This window comes from Lissotriton vulgaris, chromosome 6, assembly GCF_964263255.1.
Source record: "Lissotriton vulgaris chromosome 6, aLisVul1.2, whole genome shotgun sequence".
Classification (NCBI taxonomy): domain Eukaryota; kingdom Metazoa; phylum Chordata; class Amphibia; order Caudata; family Salamandridae; genus Lissotriton; species Lissotriton vulgaris.
In genome coordinates, this window is record NC_141694.1 from 538919633 (window position 1) to 538944634 (window position 25002).

The following is a 25002-nucleotide window of genomic DNA, read 5'->3' on the forward strand; positions in this document are numbered from 1 at the left end:
GGAGCGCGATACCCCCATCGTACCATGGGAGTGTTAGCTTAGCGAGCGCTATACGGGATCTACCGTCCCAAATCAACTTCCTCTGGAGACCCTCCACTGTACGAAAATAGCTAGCCGGAACTATGTCAAGGGTGTTTTGGAGTGCATAGAGGAAACGTGGTAGAGACATCATTTTGAAGAGAGCTGCCCAGCCGAGCGGCGAAAGCGGGATCTTACGCCAACCCACCATGTCCAATTTCAACCTATTCAACAGTGGGATCAAATTCTGCTCATAACGAGTCACAGGGTCTAGTGAAATATAAATTCCGAGATACCTAAACCCCGAAAGCGTCACCTGGATGGGACAGTCACGCGGAAGAGGGAGGGCCTCACCCCAGAGCACATATAGACAAGACTTGGTCCAATTTATGATAAGACCAGAATTCCTACCAAAGGAAGTTAGGACATCGAACAGCACTATCAGTGATTTCCGGGGCGACGTTAGACACAGCAGGATATCATCTGCATAGAGTCAGGGGACCACCGAATACCCTTCATCGAGGGCTCCCACCTGATCCATGCAGCAAGGCGCTCAAGGGCCAGGGCAAACAGTAGTGGCGACAAGGGACAACCATGTCTCGTACCTCTCCCCAACCGAACGGCTTAGAGACAACAACAATCTGCGCCACGGGGTCCTCATAGAGGAGCCGTACCCAGCCAATAAAACCTGGACCATATCCGAACTTAGCGAGGGCAGCCCACAAATACGGCCATTCCACGGTGTCAAACGCCATCGTGGCATCCAAGGACGCCAAGATGGCTGGCTCACGTAACGTCGCCGCCCTCGCAAGAGCACCATGCAACCGCCTAAGATTCAGAGCCGTGTTTCTGTGCGGGATGAAACCAGATTGGTCTGGATGAATCAGCTCGCTAATCACAGTTATTAATCGATTAGCCAATACTTTCGCGAGAATCTTAGGTTCAGCGTTTAAAAGAGATATCGGCCTATAGGAAGCACACTGATCCCTCGGTTTCCCTTCCTTGTGGATCATCACAATGGTAGCTAAACGCTGATCACTGGGGAGGGAGCCTCTCTCGCGCGATTCCACAAACATATCCCGTATATAGGGAGCCATCTTGTCGGGACGCAATTTATAGAGTTCAATAGGGAGACCATTGGGTCCCATAGCCTTCCCCGATCGCAAGGAGCGAATAGCAAGAGCCACTTCATCCACAGTTATCGCCGACTCCATTTGTTCCTTATCTGCGTCAGACAGGCACGGCAACAAGATATTGCGTACTAACAAATGCGAATCCTCCTCTGGTCGCTCTGACACAGGGGAATAGACTGCCTGGAAGTGCTCCACAAAACATTGGGCGATCTCATCAGGGTCGGTCATCCGTTCACCACTCACTCTCTCGATCACCGGCACAACACAACTCGCCCTATCTCTTTTATCCAGCCATGCAATCAGTTTACCAGCCTTGTCTCCAACATTGTATAAACGACCCTGCTGCTCCCTATTCATAATCTTAGCCGCATCCGTAACCAATACCTTGTATTCCAATTCCTTAAGATGCAAAACATGCAGCTTCGCATGGGTGATCCCTCGCTCAAGGTCACACTCTAGATCCACAATCTCAGACTCAATCTTTACGACTTCTTCATTTCTTCGTTTTTTCGCACCCGCAATCAAAGACAACGCCTGGCCTCTAATGACAGTCTTGAAAGCCTCCCAAAGCGTCACAGCGGACGATACAGACCCCTCATTTTCCATAAAATACTGGTCAAGAGACTTAACCATGGCAGCACGAGTTGTAGGATTCCAAAAATACCAGGGGTTGATCGGGGCCACCCGGCCCTCAGCACCCGCATGTAACTCCATCTGAAGCCACACTGGGGAGTGGTCGGATACACCCCGCGCCAGATGCCTAACCTCGGTGACAGAGGGCCTGTGCAGCGGGCATCAGCACATAATCGATCCTGGAAAGGCTACCATATGCTCCCGAATGAAAGGTGAATTGGTGCCGGGCAGGATGTAACAGCCGCCAACAGTCCACCAAGCCCAGCGTGTCTATAAAGCCACGGAGCCAGGTCTGGGCACTCTTGAGGTCTCTAGGAGGATGTCGATCATCCCTACCCGAAACCATTGAATTAAAATCGCCACCCAATACCAAAGTCCCCTCCGGGAGTTAAAGGATAACTCGCCCAAGGTCCGTAAAGGTAGTCGATTGCAGGCCCGGGGGAACATACACAGAAACCAAGGAAAGGGTACGACCCTCCCACCTACCAGTGATAGCGACATAGCGCCCTCTATCGTCTAGTACCGTTGCATCAATCTCTAACGGGAGGGATTTCTTCATTAGGATGCCTACCCCCCTAGACCCAGAGGTAAACCCAGCATGGGCGACGAAACTATACCCCCTCCTATACATGGCATGACAAGTGTTGCCTATCAAGTGTGTTTCTTGGAGGAGTATCAGGGGACAGACGTTTCAACAGTTGCAACACAACCCCACGTTTTATCCTGTCCCCCAGCCCATTCACATTCCAACTAATTAGTTTCAATTCCCTACCCCCATCCCAAAAATGTAGACAGATCCATCCCTCTCCAGAACTGGGCACTTCGATCAGACGATAAAACAATACGTTGCCTTGCAAAAAACTCATACACCCAAACCAGGACCGCCCCACGCCCCAACCATAACCCGTTACGAACCCCCCCACCCTGCACCCCTGCATAAGCCTAAAAAGCCACCCCAACTTGCAGTGTGCCTGTCGCCCTAGCATCAGACTAAACTACAAAAAGTGAAAACCGAGAAGGAGAAGACCCACCAATAGCCCCTCCACCCCCAAATTGTCATATTAGTTCACTCAGCTAGTGTAGCGAACCACTGTCCAAGGCCAACATGATCTAGAAATCGAAGGCCAAGCGCCTACTCCTGCTCCTCCGATCCGCCCTCCGCTCCTCCAGACTGTCCATCCTGGCCACGCTGATTGGACAGATTGTCCAGGCAGTCCGCCACCACCTCAGGACGATCAAAAAGGTATGTCCGCTCTCGGATTCAATTCTCAATTTGGCCGGGAAGAGCATCGCGTACTTTAGGCCCACGTCTCTCAGTCTCCTTTTGACACCCATGAAACTTAGTCTATGTTTCTGGACCGCTTGCGTGAAGTCCGGGTAGAAACTCACAGTAGTATTTTCAAACTTCGTGGGCCCACCCACCCACGAGGCCTGCAAAATTGCATCTCGATTTCTGAAGTTAAAAATCCTGGCAATAATAGGCCGCGGTGATGCCCCCGGCTTTGGTTTACCACCCGGAACTCTGTGGGCCCGCTCAACTGTGAAAAACGTACTCAGTCCTTTAGGTGCGAGGTGGGAGACTATGAGATTTTCCACAAAGAGATCAGCTGCAGGATCCTCCGCCTTTTCCGGGACCCCAATAATGCGGACGTTATTATGCCTAGCTCTTCCCTCAAATTCCTCCAAACGACGGGCAAAGAGATCATTGGAGGTTCGCAAGTTGCGGACCTCGGTCTGCAAGTCAATGACATCCCCCTCAGCTAGCAGTCTTGATGTCCAAAGACTTAACTTTCTCGTTTGTTTTGGACAAATCAGTTCGAATCAGGTTGACTTCTATAGCCACTGTGTCCAACTTGAGAGCCAGGGTCTCCATTTGTTGTCCGAGGGAGGCTTTACTGCCATCAATGGCGGCCATAACGTCCTGCAAAGTTAGTTCCGTTGACAAGGGGCGGGTGCCCCTCGTGTCTTCCATCGATTTACCCAGTCCGCTGGGGGATCCCTTATTTTGAGCGTACCGATCCATATTGTTGGACTGGGTATAGCCACCTCGCCGAGTAGTCTTAGTTTTCGACTTGTCTCCGTCAGTTTTGCTTGCCATTGCAAATGACCAGATACTCGAGGCGGGTGCGCCGTGGTGAAATATGGCGGTACAAAAGGGGGTGGTGATGAACGGTCATCTGAATCAATCAAACACTCACACCCAGTTTAAAGATCTGGGTTTAATCCATCACCGTTCTTTAGCCCACTCTGCCACCCCAGTTCAGACATGGCTATATGCAAATCAGTCTGACCCTGTGCCTGATGGGAACAGTCCAGCCCGAACTGCCAAGCCATGTCTTCCCTGGACCGGAAACAAGCTTCCGAGGTACGGCTTCTGGCATTCCAGCCGTCTTCAGCCCGGCATGCTTGAATCCAGTGGCAAAGTGAGCAAGGTACTCACGTCTGAGCATACCCTGCCACACTTATGGCGGCCAAAAGCGCTACAAAAGGGGGTGGTGATGGACGGAGCATCTGAATCAATCAAACACTCACACCCAGTCAAAAGATCTGGGTTTAACCCATCACCGTTCTTTAGCCCACTCTGCCACCCCAGTTTAGACATGGCTATATGCAAATCAGTCTGACCCTGTGCCTCATGGGAACAGTCCAGCCCGAACTGCCAAGCCATGTCTTCCCTGGACCGGAAACAAGCTTCCGAGGACCGGCTTCAGGCATTCCAGCCGTCTTCAGCCCGGCTTGCTTGAATCCAGTGGCAAAGTGAGCAAGGGACTCACGTCTGAGCATACCCTGCCAGACTTATGGCGGCCAAAAGCGGTACAAAATGGGGTGGTGATGGACGGAGCATCTGAATCAATCAAACACTCACACCCAGTCAAAAGACCTGGGTTTAATCCATCACCGTTCTTTAGCCCACTCTGCCACCCCAGTTCAAACATGGCTATATGCAAATCAGTCTGACCCTGTGCCTCATGGGAACAGTCCAGCCCAAACTGCCAAGCCATGTCTTCCCTGGACCGGAAACAAGCTTCCGAGGGCCGGCTTCTGGCATTCCAGCCGTCTTCAGCCCGGCTTGCTTGAATCCAGTGGCAAAGTGAGGAAGGGACTCACGTCTGAGCATACCCTGCCACACTTATGGCGGCCAAAAGCGCTACAAAAGGGGGTGGTGATGGACGGAGCATCTGAATCAATCAAACACTCACACCCAGTCAAAAGATCTGGGTTTAATCCATCACCGTTCTTTAGCCCACTCTGCCACCCCAGTTCAGACATGGCTATATGCAAATCAGTCTGACCCTGTGCCTCATGGGAACAGTCCAGCCCGAACTGCCAAGCCATGTCTTCCCTGGACCGGAAACAAGCTTCCGAGGACCGGCTTCTGGCATTCCAGCCGTCTTGTCGCGATTACCCATAGCTGGAGAGCTAGTGTAAGGAAATACCGCTGCAGCACTACATATCCCAGAATGCCCCATGGCTTGGCGAACTTGTCCACTCCCTCTGAGAGCGTATAAAAACACTTTTGTCCCATCACCGGATGCTTGTCAATCCTTCCGGTTTCATCGATCGTGTTGGGAACTAGCTATTCGAGAAATGAGGGTGCGCGGACGCTTGCCTTCCCGCTGAGGACGTCGAGAGCCGAGGGTGCGCGGACGCTTGCCTTCCCGCTGAGGACACCGAGAGCCGAGGGTGCGCGGACGCTTGCCTTCCCGCTGAGCACGCCAAAGAAAACTTGTGGTATTTCAGTAAGTAGAATTCAGGTACATACAGTTAGCACGGCCGTGCTATTAGAGTATAGTTTTCTACTTTACCTTCGGATCACCCCTGAGGATAGTTGTGATCTTCAGATACTAAAAACATTCATCCCACCAGTAGTGATTCCAACTACGCGGTGGTCTTTTCAGAAACTTGTTTTTTCCTGTGGAACTAGCTGTGAGTTAACAGCAACCCATTTGTTTGAACTTGAGTCTCTGCTAACCCAGACTTCAGGATATTACAAGCGGTGGTTATCCGTAAGTGAACACTTGGTTATATGTCTAAATGTAACATTTATAGTATCTGCCCATTTGTAGTGCTAACAAGTGTTCTTGTGTCTCCAGACAATTGTTGTGCCTTGAAGTCGTCCGAAGTCTCAGACCAGACCTTGAGGGGTGTCTTCACAACAACCTTCCCCGATCAACTATCCTTCCCCTTACCTAGAGGACTACCTGTCTCCGGTGTGTATGTCACACGGGGAGGGTCAGTGCTATCAGGTATAGGGAAGACTATCATCTCGCCGTGGTCCCTGCTAGCTGAACACTTCAGGTTAGTGGCTTGTGTATTCTTCATTGGGATTACTTGTCCGCTGCCAACAGTGACAGATTGACAAGCCCAAGGAAGAAGACTAGCCTGGGCCATGGATACAAGTGCGACTTTGGCCTCGTTGCTTGAGGGGTTTAGCTTACTACAGCAAGAAGTGCATGCTTCTCGAGTTGAGAACCAAGAGCTCAGAAAGGATATGAATACCATGCGTAGAGAAGTCGCTGGCATGACACGAAAAAATCCCGGGGCAGGGTCTTATATTAGAGAAGCCACGCTTCCCCCTCCCGTACAAACCGTATCGCAGCCTACGACCCCTATGGCAGCCGGGGGTGGGTTCTTCTCTCCTTCTGCCATACCTTCGTCCTCCACGGACCATACAGCGACGGTGCACGTCATACAGAATACAGGGATTCCTTTGGCTCCCCCTGAGAGGTTCTACGGAGATCCAAAGAAATTTGAGACATTCCTGAACCAGTGCCGTCTCCACTTTTTATGTAAACCTTCTGTGTTTCAGGACGAAGCGGCCAAAACCGCATTCATGATGTCATATATGGGTGGAAACGCTGCAAGCTGGACTATCCCTTTAATGGAAAGAAACGATCCCGTTTTGCACCATTTCACAGATTTCTGTTCTGCCTTAAGGAAACTCTTTGATAGAAAAACCCACATGTTGTCCTTGGATAAAGAGCTTTTGACACTGAGACAGGGGTCACAGGATTTATTGTCATACATCACCTCTTTTAATCGTCTCTTAGCCGAAACAGATTGGCCACAAGAAAAAAGGACCTCGCCGTTCTATCAAGGCCTGAGGAGTGAATTGAAGGACGTCTTGTCCCAGGTAGTCCAACTGCCTGCTACTTGTGAAGAACTCATCGACCTAACGGTACAATTGGATCATAGGCTGTTGGAGAGAAGAGGAGATAGAAGCAAGGGGGATGGACGTGGATGGTTCCCTAAATTCAAACCCCCACAAGAAGACAGTGCCAAAAGTTATGATGGTACGGAGCCCATGCAGATCGGGGGTATTCGAGGTCCCTTGTCTTCTGAGGAAAGAGAGCGACGGCGGAAGATGAAACTATGCCTCTATTGTGGCAAAGGGGGACACTTCATACGAGAGTGCAGAGCCAGATCCTCACAATCAGAGAGGAATTCCGCCCCACGTAAAGCGGCAGCTCTTGGAACCAGAGAGACGTCGGAAAACTAGAATGTCCAACCCAGGTTGAGATCTCTGGGACGGATCGAAAACAATCAACGATCTCCACCTTACTTGCCAATACAATGATGCCCGCTGTAGCTCATATGAACTTGCCTGTGTCCCTATGGACAACCAGGGATAACGTGACGCAGATGGATGCGCTGTTAGATTCAGGAGCCACGGGAAATTACATGGACATTGACTACGCAGAGTCCCTTGGGATATCATGGGAACAGAAGGAGGAACCAGAACATGTGAAGGCCGTGGATGGATCCACCTTGTCATCTGGGCCTGTTATCAAACATACAATCCCTGTGCAAATGCAACATGGGGAACATACGGAGTATATCCAGTTTGATTTGATTGCGCCTCCCCAGTTTCGCCTGATCTTAGGCATGCCATGGCTTACGCTACACGATCCCGTGGTGAGTTGGTCGGCTCGCACAATAGCATTAACCTCCTCCTACTGTATGGAACATTGTTACCACCCTTTTTCTTCTACCCGAGATTTATAATGAATACCGTTCTTTGTTCGACAAACAGAAAGCTACCGGTTTACCCCCACACCGGGTCTACGACTGCTGCATCGAACTCCTCCCTGGTGCGGCTATTCCGTGTAGTCGAGTGTATGCCTTGACAGAACATGAAAATACATATCTTCAGAGCTACATTGAAGATAATTTAGCTACGGGATTCATCGGCCATTCCACGTCACCTGCTTCTTCGCCCCTATTCTTCATCCCGAAGAAGGACTGTGCAGAATTAAGACCCTGCATAGACTACAGAGCCTTGAATAACATCACGGTGAAGAATAGATACCCCCTTCCATTGATTCCAGTCATGATGGACCAGATAAAGGGCGCTCGTTACTTCACCAAGCTAGATCTCAGGGGAGCGTATCATCTGGTCCGAGTAAAGAAGGGCGACGAGTGGAAGACAGCGTTCAGAACAAAGTTCGGTTTGTTCGAATATAATGTCATGCCCTTTGGCTTATGCAACGCCCCTGCAGCATTCCAATTCTTTATGGACGAAGTGCTCACGGGCCATCTGGATACCATCTGTATGGTGTACATCGACGACATCCTGGTATACTCCAGTACTCTCCAGGAACATGAGCAGCATGTCAAGGAAGTTCTGAGTCGTCTACAACAACACCAGCTGTTTGCCAAACTGGAAAAGTGCCTCTTCCATGCCACCGAAGTTTCCTTCCTGGGGTACGTGATCAACGCCAAGGGCTTTCAGATGGAAAGTGGGAAGGTTGAAGCCATCACGAATTGGAAAACCCCAAAAGACGTCAAATCGGTGCAGAGTTTCCTTGGCTTTGCTAACTATTATAGACGTTTCATTAAGGACTTCTCTAAAATCATCCACCCCATTTCCACTCTGTTACGGAAAAACGTTCCCTTCAAGTGGGGTGAGAAAGCCGAACAGTCTTTCTGTATTCTAAAAGACAGTTTCACCCAGCCCCCCATATTGCGACATCCCGATTCCCAACTTCCATTCATTCTGGAAGCAGATGCCTCACAGTATGCTTTGGGAGGGGTGCTCTCGCAACGCCACCCTGAAACAGGACAAATCCACCCGGTGGCATTCTACTCAAAGAAACTCAGTCCCAGTGAAATCAATTATTCTATCACAGACAAAGAGCTGCTTGCCATCGAGAGGTTGTGAGGAATGGAGACATTACCTGCTAGGAGCACGACATACCATTGAAATCTATACGGACCATCGGAACTTGTTGTTCTTAAAAACAGCGAAGGCTCTGACTCCTAGGCAATTGAGATGGACTCTCTTTTTCTCTGATTACGATTTTGTTATCAAGTATCGTCCCGGCCCTCAAAATGGGAAAGCCGATGCCCTCTCCAGGAATCAAGACACTCAAGAAACCCAGTCTGAAGTCCCCGTTGAACCATCATCAATCCTGCCTGAAAAATCCTTTCCCGAAAACACCATTGCCTTACTCACCTCCACAGACTTTATCGAGGATATAAGAGTGGCTTTAACGGATGTCGATGTCCAAACATGGCTGCAAGAAGATCCCCAATGGCGGTCGCAAACCGACGAACTCCTATATTACCGGCAAGCCTTGTTTTTGCCGGACCCTGGGTTACAAATGCAAGTGCTCAATTGGGCACATGACTCTGTGTTGGTGGGCATTGGGGGGTGTACAAGACTATCGCGACTATAGAGCGATCATTCTGGTGGCCTTCCTTACGAACTGATGTCAAGAAATATGTAAGGAACTGTTCAGTGTGTACCCAAGGTAAAGCAAAACACACCAGACCTACGGGGCTGCTACGTCCAATTCCAGTACCCCCTAAACCGTGGCATACGGTCTCAATGGACTTTATCGTGGAAATGCCTGTGTGTCAAGGAAAAACGACCGTACTGGTGATTGTGGATCACTTAACCAAAATGGGTAATTTTGTACCTTTGGAGGGTCTACCCACATCTGCGGAATTAGCCATGGTAATATTGCAGCATCTCATCAGGGCACATGGCATTCCGAGAGTCTTCATTACCGACAGAGGATCTCAATTCACATCCCGTTTTTGGAAAGCCCTTTGTGAATCGTTAGCTATAGATGTCAGGCTCTCTACCAGTTACCACCCGCAGACAGATGGAAAAACGGAAAGGCTCAACCAAACTATTGAGCAATATCTGCGTTGCTTCACTTTGCAAAACTCGACGGATTGGGTTACCCTCTTATGGCTAGCGGAATTCACGTACAAAAACTCAGACCATTCCACCCTGGGTTGTTCCCCTTTCTTTTGCCTGCTTGGATATCATCCAAACATACTTCCATTCGATTGGCCGGTATCAACCAACCTACCCAGTATTCAGGAACATCATGCGCATTTACAGGCTGTAAGGATAGATGCGAAACGTCACCTGGCGGAAGCTCAAGCCTCGCAGAAATGCTACGCCGACAAGAAACGCTCTCCAGAACCGGTCTACCAGGTGGGGGACAAGGTATGGCTTTCTACTAAAAACATTCATCTCCGGGGTATTAACAAACTCAAACCTAGATACATTGGTCCCTATAGTGTTGAGGAAGTCATCAACCCTGTGGCATTGAAATTGTCGATTCCCCAGAACTGGAGAATCCATCCTGTTTTTCACGTCTCCCTGCTCCTGCCTTGTCCTTTAGACACTAGATTACCTGTTCATCCAGCCCCTGTGTTGGTGGAGGGATTAGAGGAATATGAGGTAGAAGAGTTGTTGGATTCACGGATCCATCGGGGCAGAGTGCAGTATTTGGTTGGTTGGAAGGGTTTTGGGGTTGAGGAGAGAACTTGGGAACCAGAGCAGAATCTCCACTGCCCCGAATTGGTGACACAATTTCATCTTCAGAATCCAGGGAAGCCAGGTCGACCGCCGGGTCGGCGATCCTCGAGAGGGGGTTCTGTCGCGATTACCCATAGCTGGAGAGCTAGTGTAAGGAAATACCGCTGCAGCACTACATAACCCAGAATGCCCCGGGGCCTGGCGAACTTGTCCACGCCCTCTGAGAGCGTATAAAAACACTTTTGTCCCATCACCGGATGCTTGTCAATTCTTCCGGTTTCATCGATCGTGTTGGGAACTAGCTATTCGAGAAACGAGGGTGTGCGGACGCTTGCCTTCCCGCTGAGGACGCCAAAGAAAACTTGTGGTATTTCAGTAAGTAGAATTCAGGTACATACAGTTAGCACGGCCGTGCTATTAGAGTATAGTTTTCTACTTTACCTTCGGATCACCCCTGAGGATAGTTGTGATCTTCAGATACTAAAAACATTCATCCCACCAGTAGTGATTCCAACTACGCGGTGGTCTTTTCAGAAACTTGTTTTTTCCTGTGGAACTAGCTGTGAGTTAACAGCAACCCATTCGTTTGAATTTGAGTCTCTGCTAACCCAGACTTCAGGATATTACAAGCGGTGGTTATCCGTAAGTGAACACTTGGTTATATGTCTAAATGTAACATTTATAGTATTTGCCCATTTGTAGTGCTAACAAGTGTTCTTGTGTCTCCAGACAATTGTTGTGCCTTGAAGTCGTCCGAAGTCTCAGACCAGACCTTGAGGGGTGTCTTCACAACAACCTTCCCCGATCAACTATCCTTCCCCTTACCTAGAGGACTACCTGTCTCCGGTGTGTATGTCACACGGGGAGGGTCAGTGCTATCAGGTATAGGGAAGACTATCATCTCGCCGTGGTCCCCGCTAGCTGAACACTCAGGTTAGTGGCTTGTGTATTCTTCATTGGGATTACTTGTCCGCTGCTAACCGTGACACGTCTTCAGCCCGGCTTGCTTGAATCCAGTGGCAAAGTGAGGAAGGGACTCATGTCTGAGCATACCCTGCCACACTCATGGCGGCCAAAAGCGGTACAAAAAGGGGCTGGTGATGGACGGAGCATCTGAATCAATCAAACACTCACACCCAGTCAAAAGATCTGGGTTTAATCCATCACCGGTGAAATATGGCGGCATCAGATCCTTAAGACAAAGGAGCAGTGGCAGTCAGAGGGGACAGGCCAGGCGTCTTTCCAATACTGCAATCAGAAAAGCGTTCTAATATGCCACGTATAGCAGTAGCCTCCAGCCCAGGGGGACAGTCATTTGATGAGATCACCAGAAATGAAAGTGAAAGTCAATCGGACCGCCAGTCCGTCACCTCTCAGGCCGATGTTGATCAATTACAGCTCGGGCATCATGCCAACTCGAGCCCCGGGCATCACTCCAGAGCAGGCCGCGACGTTCAGAGCGTCGTAACTTCGGTTCCAGATGTCCGATTCAAAATCCGATTACAGGTTTCGCCTGAACCGTGGTTCTTCTATACGAAGTCGTCAATGAAGAACAGGATATATTACAGGATAGATGCGGGAGGTAGCGAGGGTCTCGGGAGCCCTGTGCTCACGCAGCCATCTTGGTTGCGCGCGAAGCTCCTCCTCCGCTTGATTTAATTTTTAAATAATTATTAATTGGTAATTAAGTAAAATGTAATTGGTAATTAATTTTAATTAATTGATTAATTGGTAATTAATTAAAATATAATTGGTGAAACATTGTTAAATAATTGGTAAGTAATTAAAATAAAAATGGTAATTAATTTTAATTAATTGAGTAAATGTTAATTATGTTAATAATTTTAATTTCTTTTCAGTTGTGGGTTGTGGGTTTATAGGGGAATAGGTTGGGAAGTAATTTAATTATAAATAATAACATTGTTTAATTTATGTATTGGTTTTTGTTGTATTAATTTATTATTATTTTGTAATTGTTAATTAATATATTGTTAATTGTTAAATACTTTGTATTAGTAGGTAATTTTTTTTTAAATTTTTTATTTGTATTTTTAATTGATTAATTAATTTGTTATAAAAATTATTAATTATTAAAAAAATATATATTTGTAATAATATTTAATTAATTTTTATTCATATATGAAGTATTAACTTTCCCTACTGTTGCACTCTCTGGAGTGGGAATAGTAATTTTTACCCCTTCGCTACCAACGCTTTCCCTACTGTTGCACTCTCTGGAGTGGGAATAGTAATTTTTACCTCTACGCTATCCAACGTTTTCCCTACTGTTGCACTCATTGGAGTGGGAATAGTAATTTTTACCCCTACGCTATCCAATGCTTTCCCTACTGTTGCACTCTCTGGAGTGGGAATAGTAATTTTAACCCCTGCGCTACCAATTTTTTCTCTACTGTTGCACTCACTGGAGTGGTAATAGTAAATTTAACCCTCTCGCTATCCTACGTTGAAAATATTGTATATGTTTTGTTAATAATATATATATATATATATATATATATATATATATATATATATATATATATATATATATATATATATATATAAAAATTAAAATTATTTAAAAAAAATGTAAGTTACATTAATTATTTATTAATTTTAAGTATGTTTAAATTAGGTATATTTATTAATATATTACTTTTAAATTACTTTTAAGACATTTAAAAAATTCAATATTTTGACTGTCTATATTTTCTACAACGATATTTTGGAGTCGATATTTTTGTACTTACCTGTTTGAAGATAGGAAGTCGATATTCTGGCATTCTATATTTTTTCCACGATATTTTGCCAGGTCGATATTTTGTTCCTCGATATTCTGTCAGTGATCCGAGCAAATTGTATAGCCGGGTCACGTGATGCTCTATGACATCATTGGTAATGTCACTGTATAATCTGAAATTACATCATTGATGATAACACTGTGCATCACAGGGACCCAAATTATAGTTACTTCAGAGCACAAGTTATAGTTAATTGAGATAAATATAACTAGTGAATTTTAATGAGTTGTATGTTTAAGTCTGTATGTTCTGACACTTTCAGCTAACTATAAATAACATTTAACCTTTGTTTGTTTTCAGTGAACATAGACGTATATATTGTTTACATACACAACACATACCATAGCCCATCCTGACCACGCACAAAACACCACTTTGCATAGAAATCAAAAAAGAGCTTTCAAGAAAGCACCATAGCAGAAGTTGTGGCGTGTGTTGTCTGCCCTGATAACCATAACTGGCAAATTTTAGAGGTTCGTAGCATCAAAGCTAGAGCCATCATATGCTTTTAAACGTTGCGTGTTTACAGTGAATATATGCACATTCCATTCCCCTCTTCTACCCACTTCCCTCTGTTACGTTTGGATATTGATTGCTCTGGAAGGGTTCTTTACATGCAAAGCTCATGCATAGATGCATATTTTATTAAGACAAAAACAACAAATCATAGCAACTAAATACCTTTAGTTTTTGATTGAGCCACTGCAGTTTCTGTTGCAGAGCCTTATTTTCTTTATTTACTTCCTGTGCAGCCTCTATCTCTGAAGCTAACTGTCGCTGGAAAATGCTCTGATTCAATCCCATATTTTTCGCCAAGTCCTTGAGTAAAAAACAAAACACAAAATAAAAGCATACCAGATCATGTGTTCCACCTGGTCAATCATTATACTCACTAAACATGTTTATCAGTAAATATGTTTTTAATTCAGATAAAGAAAAGGAAAATAATTTGTGAAAAACTCTTCCATGACACATATAAACATTTTAGAGCTCTTAAAAAATGTTAGCAAAGAGGAATGCAATCCATCGATTCAATTTCAGTTATTCAAGAGAAGCCAATTAATTAACCCTGATCTGACAGAGTATGCATAAATAGAAGTAACATGTTTCTTACCAGTACCTAGTTATCCATAAATGATATAGTACATATATTTACCAGTTTTTAATTATTTCCCATCGTCAGGCTGAAACGCCTTTCTATTTGAGACATATGCGTATTGTAGTTATTCTTTTATCACTTCTTCTACGGCGCCTAGCTATCTTATAGTGTCTCCAAAAGGGAGCCAATGGAGTGGATAGGCTTAACCACTTCGATGCTGATGACGAGCTCAGCTCGTCATCAGGCTTACCTGCCGTGTGCTGATGACGAGCTGAGCTCGTCATGCAACGCAGTAATTTTAAAAATGCCGCACACAGCGGGAAAAGCCGCTGCAGCGATGCGGTTAAAGTCCAATCCCTGGGTGCCATCTTCAGATTTTCAGGATCTACCCGATGTATACCCTCATTGAGGAAGAGGGAGGGCAGTCTGCATGTGAATCTATAGAAGAACTACAGTTACAGATAAATTAAATTTTCTTTTCTGGCACTTTATAGTTCATAGATTCCTGAACGTTTGAACTAGATTACAAAGTAGTATAAGCAAGCAGTAATGTGAAAATGAGGCTAACTATGATAAAACTGTGGAGAACCAGTGGCAAAGCAGGTGTTCTTCATGGGCTCTAATGCCAGTCAGCGCACGGTTGAGTAGTAAAAGGCAGCAATAATCAGGATGCTATTCCATATGCTGCACCATTGATAAAGACTTCCCCTTGGGCTACTCTCTTTCCTCCTCTTTCCATTCTTCTGGTCTTTCCATCCATGCAACAGCGCCTGGTGAAATTATGCAGAATTAACCACACAGTCACCTTGAAGAGGTACAATAGTGGCAATCCGCCTGCCCAATATGTGCAGACATTCCTCTGTCAAAGCGTTCTTTTACTAATCTGTGAGGCCTTTTATGTGGTTTGATACGGCACAAAACAAGTTACAAAGTCAACATGTCTTATTCCAAAATGCTTTGACTCCCTTAACCTGGACTGAAGGACAAAAATCGAAGTGTCCAAGTTTTTTGCCCTTGTTCGGCCAAATCCTAATGTGCTCTGAAGGGGAGGGCGTGAAAAGATTTCTCTGCCTGCAACAAGAGATTTGAAGACCTGCATCTGTAATGATTATTTGCCTTGAAAAGGCCCCATGCGTACACGCCAAATGGGGTGAAACACATTGTAGTATCCTGCATATTATATTGTAAGGTGTTTAACCAGCCCTGCTCTGCCAGTGCCTGGCTCTGACTCATTAGAATGTTGGAGTCTGACGATGCCTCGGAATGTTGGGACTGAGAGAGGCAGAGCGACAGTTGGTCATGGGCTGAGCAGCTGACAGGCAGCTCCTGGTGGGGCTCTGATCTACAACATATCTACATGATGTCCTGAAACTTACGCCTTGTTACTTTCATGGAATAAACATCATGAAATACAACCTTCCTGAGTGGACCTCTTCATCACTACATATTTTGGCGACGAGGTGACGAAGAACCTACAGCTACAAGCAAATCTCAGGTACCTTACTTACAAGTGAACCTGGAGATGGCGCAACGTACAGAAATTACAGTGGGAACAACCACAATTTTAAGAAGAAGAGGTATCCACAAAAAGGAAATAACTGCAAAGAAGAAAAATGCGTTTTCTACACAGTACAATGTAGACAACTACAAGGAAGAAACAAGCTTATTACATAAAAGAAAAGAAGACATCAAGAAACAAGTAAGCATAAAGCACCACGCCTTTAAGCCCCACCATTGGCCTCACCACCGGCCAGCCCTTGCACAGGCGTTCTGTGCTTGTACAATATTACTTATTATGGATTTTGTGTTCCCAATTATGCTTGCATCATCAAGCCTATCAAGATTCAAAGTTCATATTTTTTTGAGTTACGAAGGTGCATTTCCTGCCACAGTATGTCTTACCCTAAGGACTTACAAAATCGTTTAATTACATGGAAATGTGTATCAGAGGCGCAACTAGAGCCAAATTTCGGGGGTGGGGGGGCAAATACAAAATTTCGGGGGGGGGGGCTGAACCTTTAATCAGTAGGCAGAGTGGGGCTGAAGGGGCTCTTAGAAGGGGTGAAACAACTGCAAGGCCTACATTCAAATGGTCTTCTAAAGACCTGTTAAACGTTCGGGTGCGGCTCTGTGTGTGCCCGGGATCTGTCTCATCCCGGGCTGCCAGACACGACACGGGGGGCTGAAGCTCGGTGAGTCCAATGGGTGTTGCGCGCCTGATGTGTATTCTACTAGCTGTGTTTCACACATGTGCAATCTACACCTTGCACATGCCGTTCACGCTGAAAACACTCAAAATCACCAGTGTTTGGGAAGACATTCCTGTCATCGAGTATGGGAGAAAGGTTTCTGCCCACTTTCTGACCATCAGGCGATGCATTCTAACCATTATAATCTTGTATGGCAAGTGACACAGCGCCGGTGATGGTGTGATTATGGGGCCTTGACTGACTGTAAGCGGTATGTCACACGGATTTCCTACGATTTTGTGTTTCAACAATATAAGGACTTTCTCTCCTTTATCTAGTCTGTCACTGTGGCAACGTTGTAACTGATTTTTCTTATCTCCGCATGGAAGTTGAAGCATTTAACATTTCAAACATCTTGTGAGTCCGTTTTTTCATCACTTTTTCTCTCATCAAAGACCCAGCTCTTGCTACAGTTAAACCGCTACTTTGCTGTTTGGATTAATAACGATTGTTCTGCTTCTACCTGCCCGTTCCTACCTTCATTCCTCATGGCGTGACGCTCATCTGTCATTGCCTAGTTGCTAGGCAGTTCCCCTAGCTGCTCAAGGACGCTTTTAAACATGGCCGGGGGGCCTCCAGGCCCTGCGCATTTTACGTTCTGCCATATATCTGTTTATTATTCTTCCTGTGCCAAGCTATGTTACCACAGAACTACATTGGACTTGCCAGAAGAACCCAGTGGGCGCTTAGTATCCCAGAACTAAAACATCGGAGCGCGCCACATCCATTAACCAATGCCTTGACTAAGTCTGTGAGGTTTGTATATTTCACATAACGTACTTGGGCGCCACATCCATTAACCAATGCCTTGACAATGTTTTTTTTTTTTGCTGTGTCATTTACACTTCGTGAGAGAAAGGGTCAGTTTACTTTGACTCTGCCCTCATTTTCAGCATCAAAACGACTAGTAGTTCTACTAAAGATGTAGTCCTACTTTCTTTACAACAATTTCATAAACATTTGTGGTAAGAAAAGCATTAAGCAGATTGTGGGATTCATCTTCAAGAGTGTATTCACAGATTCACTATGTGTTCACGGTTTGTCACATCACTGTTGTAATATTTGTGGGGGTTACAATATGTTAAGTATTCATCTATTTACGCTCCTCCACAAATGTATACAGTGCTTTGCTGATCTTGGATTGTATTTCAAAGCTACATAGCTGTCTAGTTACCCATTCTGGGATTGTTCGGTGAAGGTTGGGGAACGTTATCTCACATTGGAACATTATCTCCCATCTCTGACCTAGGGTACACACCTTCATGGATCCTTTTCGCAGTTGTTCACCATAATCTTTCTTTCCTACATAGGGATGGCAACGGGTTCTAGCCCTATTATCATACACACATTTGTCTTCTTGCTGTGTGTTAATAACACTTTACGTTTTTCCCTACACGGGATGGGGATGGGTACAAGCCCCATTTTCCCATATACTCTAGCCTGGGAATGGGTTCAAGCCTCATTTGCCTACATAGGTTACACACGGTTCTTAGCCTTACACAGGGCACCGTAGCATGGGCTTCATTCCCAATTTACATTACATAGTACCCTCACACAGGGCACCGTCTTATGGGTTACAGTACCATTTACTTTTACATTGTCACCCTCACACAGGGTGTCTTATGGGTCACAGTCTCATTTACATGTTCACCTTCACACAGGGCGTCTTATGGGTCACATTCTCATTTTACATTTACATAGTACCCTTACACAGGGCACAATTTTATGGACCTTTACTCAGTCTCCCTACACAGGGCGTTTTATGGGTTACAGTCTCATTTAAAGTGCTCCTCACACTCTTACACAAGACAAGAGGATGGTCATGGGTTTTAGTCCCAGTGGCTGATATTGTCTTATTGCATTTTGTAATTTTGCTGTTTTTTATAACTCTTTCATCGTATTGTTATTGTTTATTGAAAAGGAGAGGAAGTATTAGTTATACTATATGTATCTACTCTGCCTGCTCTCTGTTTTGTTATTCGTCAAGGTTTCCTCGTGGTGTCATTCACATTGTCATCCTTGGTTTCTGGATCCACACATCTTGTTGTCGTCCTTTGTCGCCAGCCTTCTCTCGTTCGCACTTTCTTTCTTTTCCTTCCTTGTTTAGGAGGAAATCTGTTACTCCCTCTTTCCTGTGTCTGTGTGGAGGCTGGTGTCCGTTTTCTGTAGTGCCTTGTTCTTTCTTCCCTTCCTGCCTGCCTGGCCAGTGGATGCGTTCGGGGGTTAGTCTTTGGTGCGTCTGAGGTCTTGTTTCCATCTTCTGGTTACTCGTTTTTCCCTCATATCTTTTCTATGTCCTTGAGTCTGTGTTATCTCTATCGGTTTCCGCTTTACTCTACTCTACTCTTCTTTTCCTCTTCTTCTTCCTCTTCTTCTTCTTCCTCCTCGTTTTCTTCCACCTGTCTCTTCGCGTTGCTTTGCTTACTCCTTTCGTTGACATTGTTCCTGTTCCTCTGCTAGTCTTCCTGGTTATCTCTTCCTTGGTTGTCTTTCGCTATTTGTTATTCTCTTATTGGTTTAATGCTTCTGTTAGAACAAAAGGGGATATGTAGTATCCTGAATATTATATTGTAAGGTGTTTAACCAGCCCTGCTCTGCCAGTGCCTGGCTCTGACTCATTAGAATGTTGGAGTTTGATGATGCCTCGGAATGTTGGGACTGAGAGAGGCAGAGCGACAGTTGGTCATGGTCTGAGCAGCTGACAAGCAGCTCCTGGCGGGGCTCTGATCTACAACATATCTACATGATTTCCTGTACCTTACTACTTGTTATCTTCATGGAATAAACATCATGAAATACAACCTTCCTGAGTGGACCTTCTTTATCACTATACACATGTTAGCTATGAATAATTTGTAACACCTTGTGATAAATATTTAAGTTTCAAGACCATCAATAACTATTAGATTAATTTATAATTATACAGCAAATGACAACCTTTGGACGCCAATACTTCTTCTCAATTTAAAATATGGAGAAATATATAACACAAGGGATCATCTAAATCTCTATTATTAATCATGATTGGACTGTGGATTTAAGGCGTAGTAACATCATACATTCATGTCAAATGGAAGGTACTCAGGAACTTGGCAGCTCCCATCCAATCAATGAGCTCATCAGCTTGGGTATTGAGTGTGCATCAGTCTTGGTGACTAAATCGAGCCCTCTATAATCCACACAGAACCTGAGTTCTGTGGTGTTGCCTGGTGGGGCAGCCTTGGATATAAGTATCACTGAGTTGGACAAAGGGCTGTTGGAATTCTCAATAACCTCTAGCTTCCATCACCTTGGTCACTTCTTCCCTGATGCTGGCCCTCACTTTGTCAGATAGCCTGTACATCTTATTCTTCACAGGCATACTGCCCCCTGTGTCAATATTGGGGTACACCAATGGGCGAGCCCAGGGTAGATAATTACTCCGACAGATGGCAGCAGTCTCTCTCTTGTTGAGGGGTGAGAGAGGGGGAGAGGTTCACTCTCTCTACTGATCCATCATGCTCTTTTGAGGCGATCCGGGAGAGGTTTACTCTCTTTCTCCTCGCATCTATCTGTCACCAAGAGCATAGAGACCACAGAGCTCTCAAAGTTTGGCTTGAGGCAGTTAACATGCAGGACCTTTGGAGGGTTCCTGGGGGTCTGAAGGTCTACCAGGTAGGTGACCTCCCCTTTGCACTCCTTGACCTCATATACGCCAGTCCACTAGTCTCGCAATGCCTGGAGCTTGACAGGCTCCATCACCCACACCTTCTGACAAGGTTGAAACTCGACCAGAGAGGCTTTCTTGTCATACCAGAGTTTCATGGCTTGCTGGGTGAAAGCTAGGTTCTCAGTGGCAGTCTTCTAGAGCCGCTTCATTTGGAATCTAGGGCCAACATGCAACTGACTAGTTTCTTGTGAGCTTGCTCCCACCCCTTCTTTACAAGGATCACAGGCCCTCTGACAGAGTGGGAGCACAGAAGCTTTAAGGGGCTGAAACCAACTCTCTTCTGAGGCACCTAAGCAAACACGCATGGCAAGAAGATGTCTCATTTTCACCTCAAAGGCTCTACTAGGCCCATTATTATGCCTTTCAGGGTCTTGTTGAACCTCTCAATAAGCCCATTAGTTTGGGGAAGATAGGGTTTGGAGAACTTGTAGGTTACACCACACTCGTCCCACATAGACTTCTTGTATGCAGACATGAAGTTGGTACCTCGGTCAGATACCACATCCTTGAGGAAACCTACTCGGGTATAATCCCCATCAGTGTCCTAGCCACAGCAGGCACAGTCATTGTTCTCCGCTGGATGGCTCCGGGTACTTTGTGGCATGGCCCACCAAGACCAGAATGAACCTGTCACTCAAGGCTGTCTTAGACTCCAGAGGCCCCATAATATCAATGCCCACTCTTTTAACGGAGGTACCAACAACAGGAAGGGGACAAGGGGAGACTTCTGCACTCCCCATCTTCCCACTTGCCTGACAGGTAGGACAGGACCTACAGAATGCATCTGAGATCATTTTCATCTGGGACCAATAAAAGTGGGTGACCAGCCTTTCAAAAGTCTTGGTCTGCCTTAGTTGTCCTGCCAGGGATACATCATGAGCCTGTCTCAGTATGAAGGCCCTGTAGCACTGGGCAACCACCAACACAAAGATTCCCTTAAGTTTGCTGTATAGGAGATCATTCTCCCAGTAGATGAGGTGAACACCAGAGGTGTCTCCATTTGCCAGGGCTCTGGCCTGGCGCCATCGCGAGTGGGGCACTTCTGCACTTCGCAGGATTGTGCTCAGGAGGTTCCCCCATCTGCTTGCCAACCATCCAGTTCAGGTAGGTCTCCCAGGGGAGCAATGTCTTTCCCTGTAGTTACCAGAGCATCTCCCTCAGTTTCTGCTTCCTCCTGGTCTGTGGGAATCCTGGGGGGGGGGAGGTTTTCCACCCTCCCTGTCCCTTTTCTTCTTGGCAGGTGCCTGGGTCATTGTTCCAGGCTCCAGGAAATTGGGAATTTCCTCTCAGGTAGCCATCAACCATGTGATTATGCACACCCACTCAGGCAACTCTAACATCTCCAAGTGTGACTGGAGCTCCAACTCCTTCCAGATGGCGTGCTCCGCATCATTACCCAACAGACTATCCACTGGCATGACTAGACTCACAGCTACTTTCAAGGAACCTGAGACCCACTCCCCTATCCAAAGGGAACCATAGCCAGTCTGTAGTGACTCTTGTGGTTGTCAGCAGTAACCAGAAACTCTTTTGCGGGCCCTTTAAAAACTCAGTTGTTTTACTTTGTCCCCCCCTCTTACTTCTGGTAGGGACCTTGTCCACCCTTTGGTTGATCCCTCCGAGATTTTGTCTTGTGAACCCAGGTGCTGAGCCAGTGGGCCACCTCCTTGGCATGCTCTCTAGGGCTAGCGAGCTTGCTGTCTTTCAAATGTTGATGTAGCTCTGGAAAACAATAACCTATCATGTGCTCTCTAGAAAACAAACAGATTGTACAGCTCCTCATAAGTGTTTACTTCACTACCCTTCAAAAAGCTATGTATTGCCTTGCTGGAATACTCCACAATATCTACCCAACACTGGTGGTCAGTTTCTGGCTGTCCCTGACCATCAGCCTATACCTTTCAGGGGTGCGTCCGTACTTTTGGATAAGGGTTACCTTCATGTGGGTCTTTCATCCTATCACCCATTTTTAGGGTCAACAAAAATCCCTCCTTTCTTTAGGTATGTGCCACCTCAGACTAGCGCTCAAGTCTCCCTCAGGGACCCTGTGCATTTTTAAGGCTACTTCGTTGGCCTCAAACTACTTATCTATGTCGTCCCCCAATATGAAGCTAGGCACCAGGTCTTTAGGTATGTGGACTCTCCTTTGCTCATCAGACACAGTGGTTTTGCGGCCACCATTGTTTCTGGCCTGTGTTTTGTTTGGCCTTCAGGTCCAGCTCCCTAAAGACTCTTTTAGTCTCCTGAGTTCATCAAACATAGTCGTTTTGCTGCCATCATTGTTTCTGAGCCATGTGCTTTGTTTGGCCATCAGGTCCAGATCCCTAAGACTCTTTTCATGAGCCAACTCTCTCTGCCTCAGCCTTTTTTCCCTCTGCACCCTTCTGGGCAGCTGCCTCCTCCTTTGCAGCCTCCCTCTTTGTGGCCTCCTCTTCTTTAGGTGTGGCCATTTGCAACCTAAACTCCCTTTCTACTTTCCTGTCTGCCAGTTCCTCTGGGGTCAGGCTAAGGACTGAGAGGCTGCCCCTGGCCCTAGATCTGGCAGGGGACCTCACTTCTGTGGAGCCATTATCGAAGGGCTTCCATCCTCCCTATATCCTCCTTTCTGCTGCTCCTCAACATGTACCTCCTTATCCTCCTCTTCTGTAGCCTTTAACTGGAAGGCCTTGCACCAGGCTCTGAGGGCTTTGAGGAGACCTTGCTACTTGCAATCCTTGGTTTCTGGTAGTCCACACTACAATTTGTGGTGGAGCAGGCCACGAAGAGCAGGGAGAGCACTGCATATGGTCGCTGCTGTAGCAAGAAGAGCAGGACAGGTGTTACAGACAGTCTTTGATGCGGCATGAAGATTCTTTCAGGTGTAGCGGATGGCCGTTGCTGGAGCTTTGCATTGGTGGTCACTGCGAGGATGTCTATGCTGTGGCACGTAGTGAAGGGCTTGCGGAAACTGAACAAGAAATTGAAGATAGTTCAGGACCTCGGAAAGGTGAATCAAAGTGTAGTTCCCTGTTGTTCTATGGTCCTGAATCCTGCTGTGATTCTCTTCCAGATTCCATTTGATGCTTGTGGCTCTCGGTCACTGACCCGTGCCAAACACTCTTTTCGATTCCCTTACATGGTCATTTCTTTTCGCTTTTCAATTTTTAAGGAAAATCCTTACGCTGTGCATCGTCCTACAAGGGTATACAGAAAGTTCCTCAATCTTTAACTAGTTATTGAAGAAAAACATTTGGGGCAAATCATCTTGTCTGTGTCATTGTGGAGGGTAACATTTTTCACTTTTTCAATCTTGATAACATGTGGGAATAGTTGGCGGGTGGGATGGAGACCAGTCTGAGGCACTCTATCCCCTCACTGTGGTGAGATCTGAAGGAATCCAGAGGTGTACGTGGTGAGAAGGAGAAGAGGTAAAAATAATTCAAACAAACTCCGTAGATTAAGACAGGTCTGCTGCAGCAGGATCCACAAACTACCTGGACAGCCTGAAGCGAACCTCGAGAACAAGAGGATAACATCCTGGGATCTAGTGATTAACTGGAGCAGAGTATGGATAATAAGGCACTGTAGGTAGTACAGGTGAAGATAATGTTATATAATTGAATTTTCATGGCAGGGTCTTCAAGTCGAGTTGCAAATGCTTTTAGGAAGGGAACAAGAAGAGTACATCCCCAAAGCACATACAAGCTGAGCATACATTTACGTGCTTACTGTGGTGAGACAAGAACTCATTCATTGTAGTTAAAGTTGTTAATGTCTGGGCGACATGCACGTTGCGCACTGAAGAGGTAGGCTGATTGAAGCCCATCAAACGAGATGGGGAATTGCCAGGAATTCAATTTGCAGAGAGATTTCCTTCAGGAAAGATAGGGAATACATTTTTCATTGATAGGTCACCCCTACACAATTGCTACTATACCATACAATACAAGTGGCTTTGTCATGTGGTGAAACAGCATTCTCATATGGAATGTAAATGGGTTAGAACAGGAGCTTAAGAGGGGGCAATGCTATGATTCCTAAACAGACATAAGCGAGAGGAGGTATTGTTGCAGGAAACACATTTGATGGGTAACAAATGCAGATTCCTGGGAAGTAATACATTTACACTCCTGGCTCACGGTGGGGTCTCAACAGTCTCTAGAGGAATTGCTGTTCTCAGTAAAAATACACTACCATTTAAGACATACAGAACCTGGTGGATACATGGGCGTGCTAAGTTGCAGTAGACTGAGAAAGATTATATAGTTATCAATCTACCTACCATATAGATTATAGATCCAAATGGATAGGAGCGGAGGAACTTTCATTTGCTTCTGCCAACCCAATTGGACCGGTCGAATCCCTTTTGGGATGCAGTAGGAAAGGCATAAAAATTGGAAGGGTTTACTAATGCATTAGGCTTACCAGATATATGGAGGGACAGCCACCTCAAAAAATGCCAATATTTACTCTTTTGGTAGGTTATTATTTCTTTGTTCCAAAGACACATTTTGGTTAAGTTTTAGAGTTATCCCACCTTTAAGAGGCATTTTTAAAAACATTTTATTAAGTTTTCAAAAGAAGAACATTCCAATATGGCAT

The 25002-nt window shown here is 45.9% G+C and overlaps 1 protein-coding gene across 1 annotated transcript in view; it reads right to left on the minus strand.

Annotated features, from left to right (window-relative positions):
* LOC147707523 (lebercilin-like) overlaps positions 1–25002 on the minus strand; it is a 1017522-nt gene that overhangs the window by 576388 nt on the left and 416132 nt on the right. Inside the window, exon 8 of the mRNA XM_086925225.1 lies at positions 14046–14183. Coding sequence (XP_086781351.1) covers positions 14046–14183 — 138 coding nt within the window. The remainder of the gene's footprint in view (positions 1–14045; positions 14184–25002) is intronic.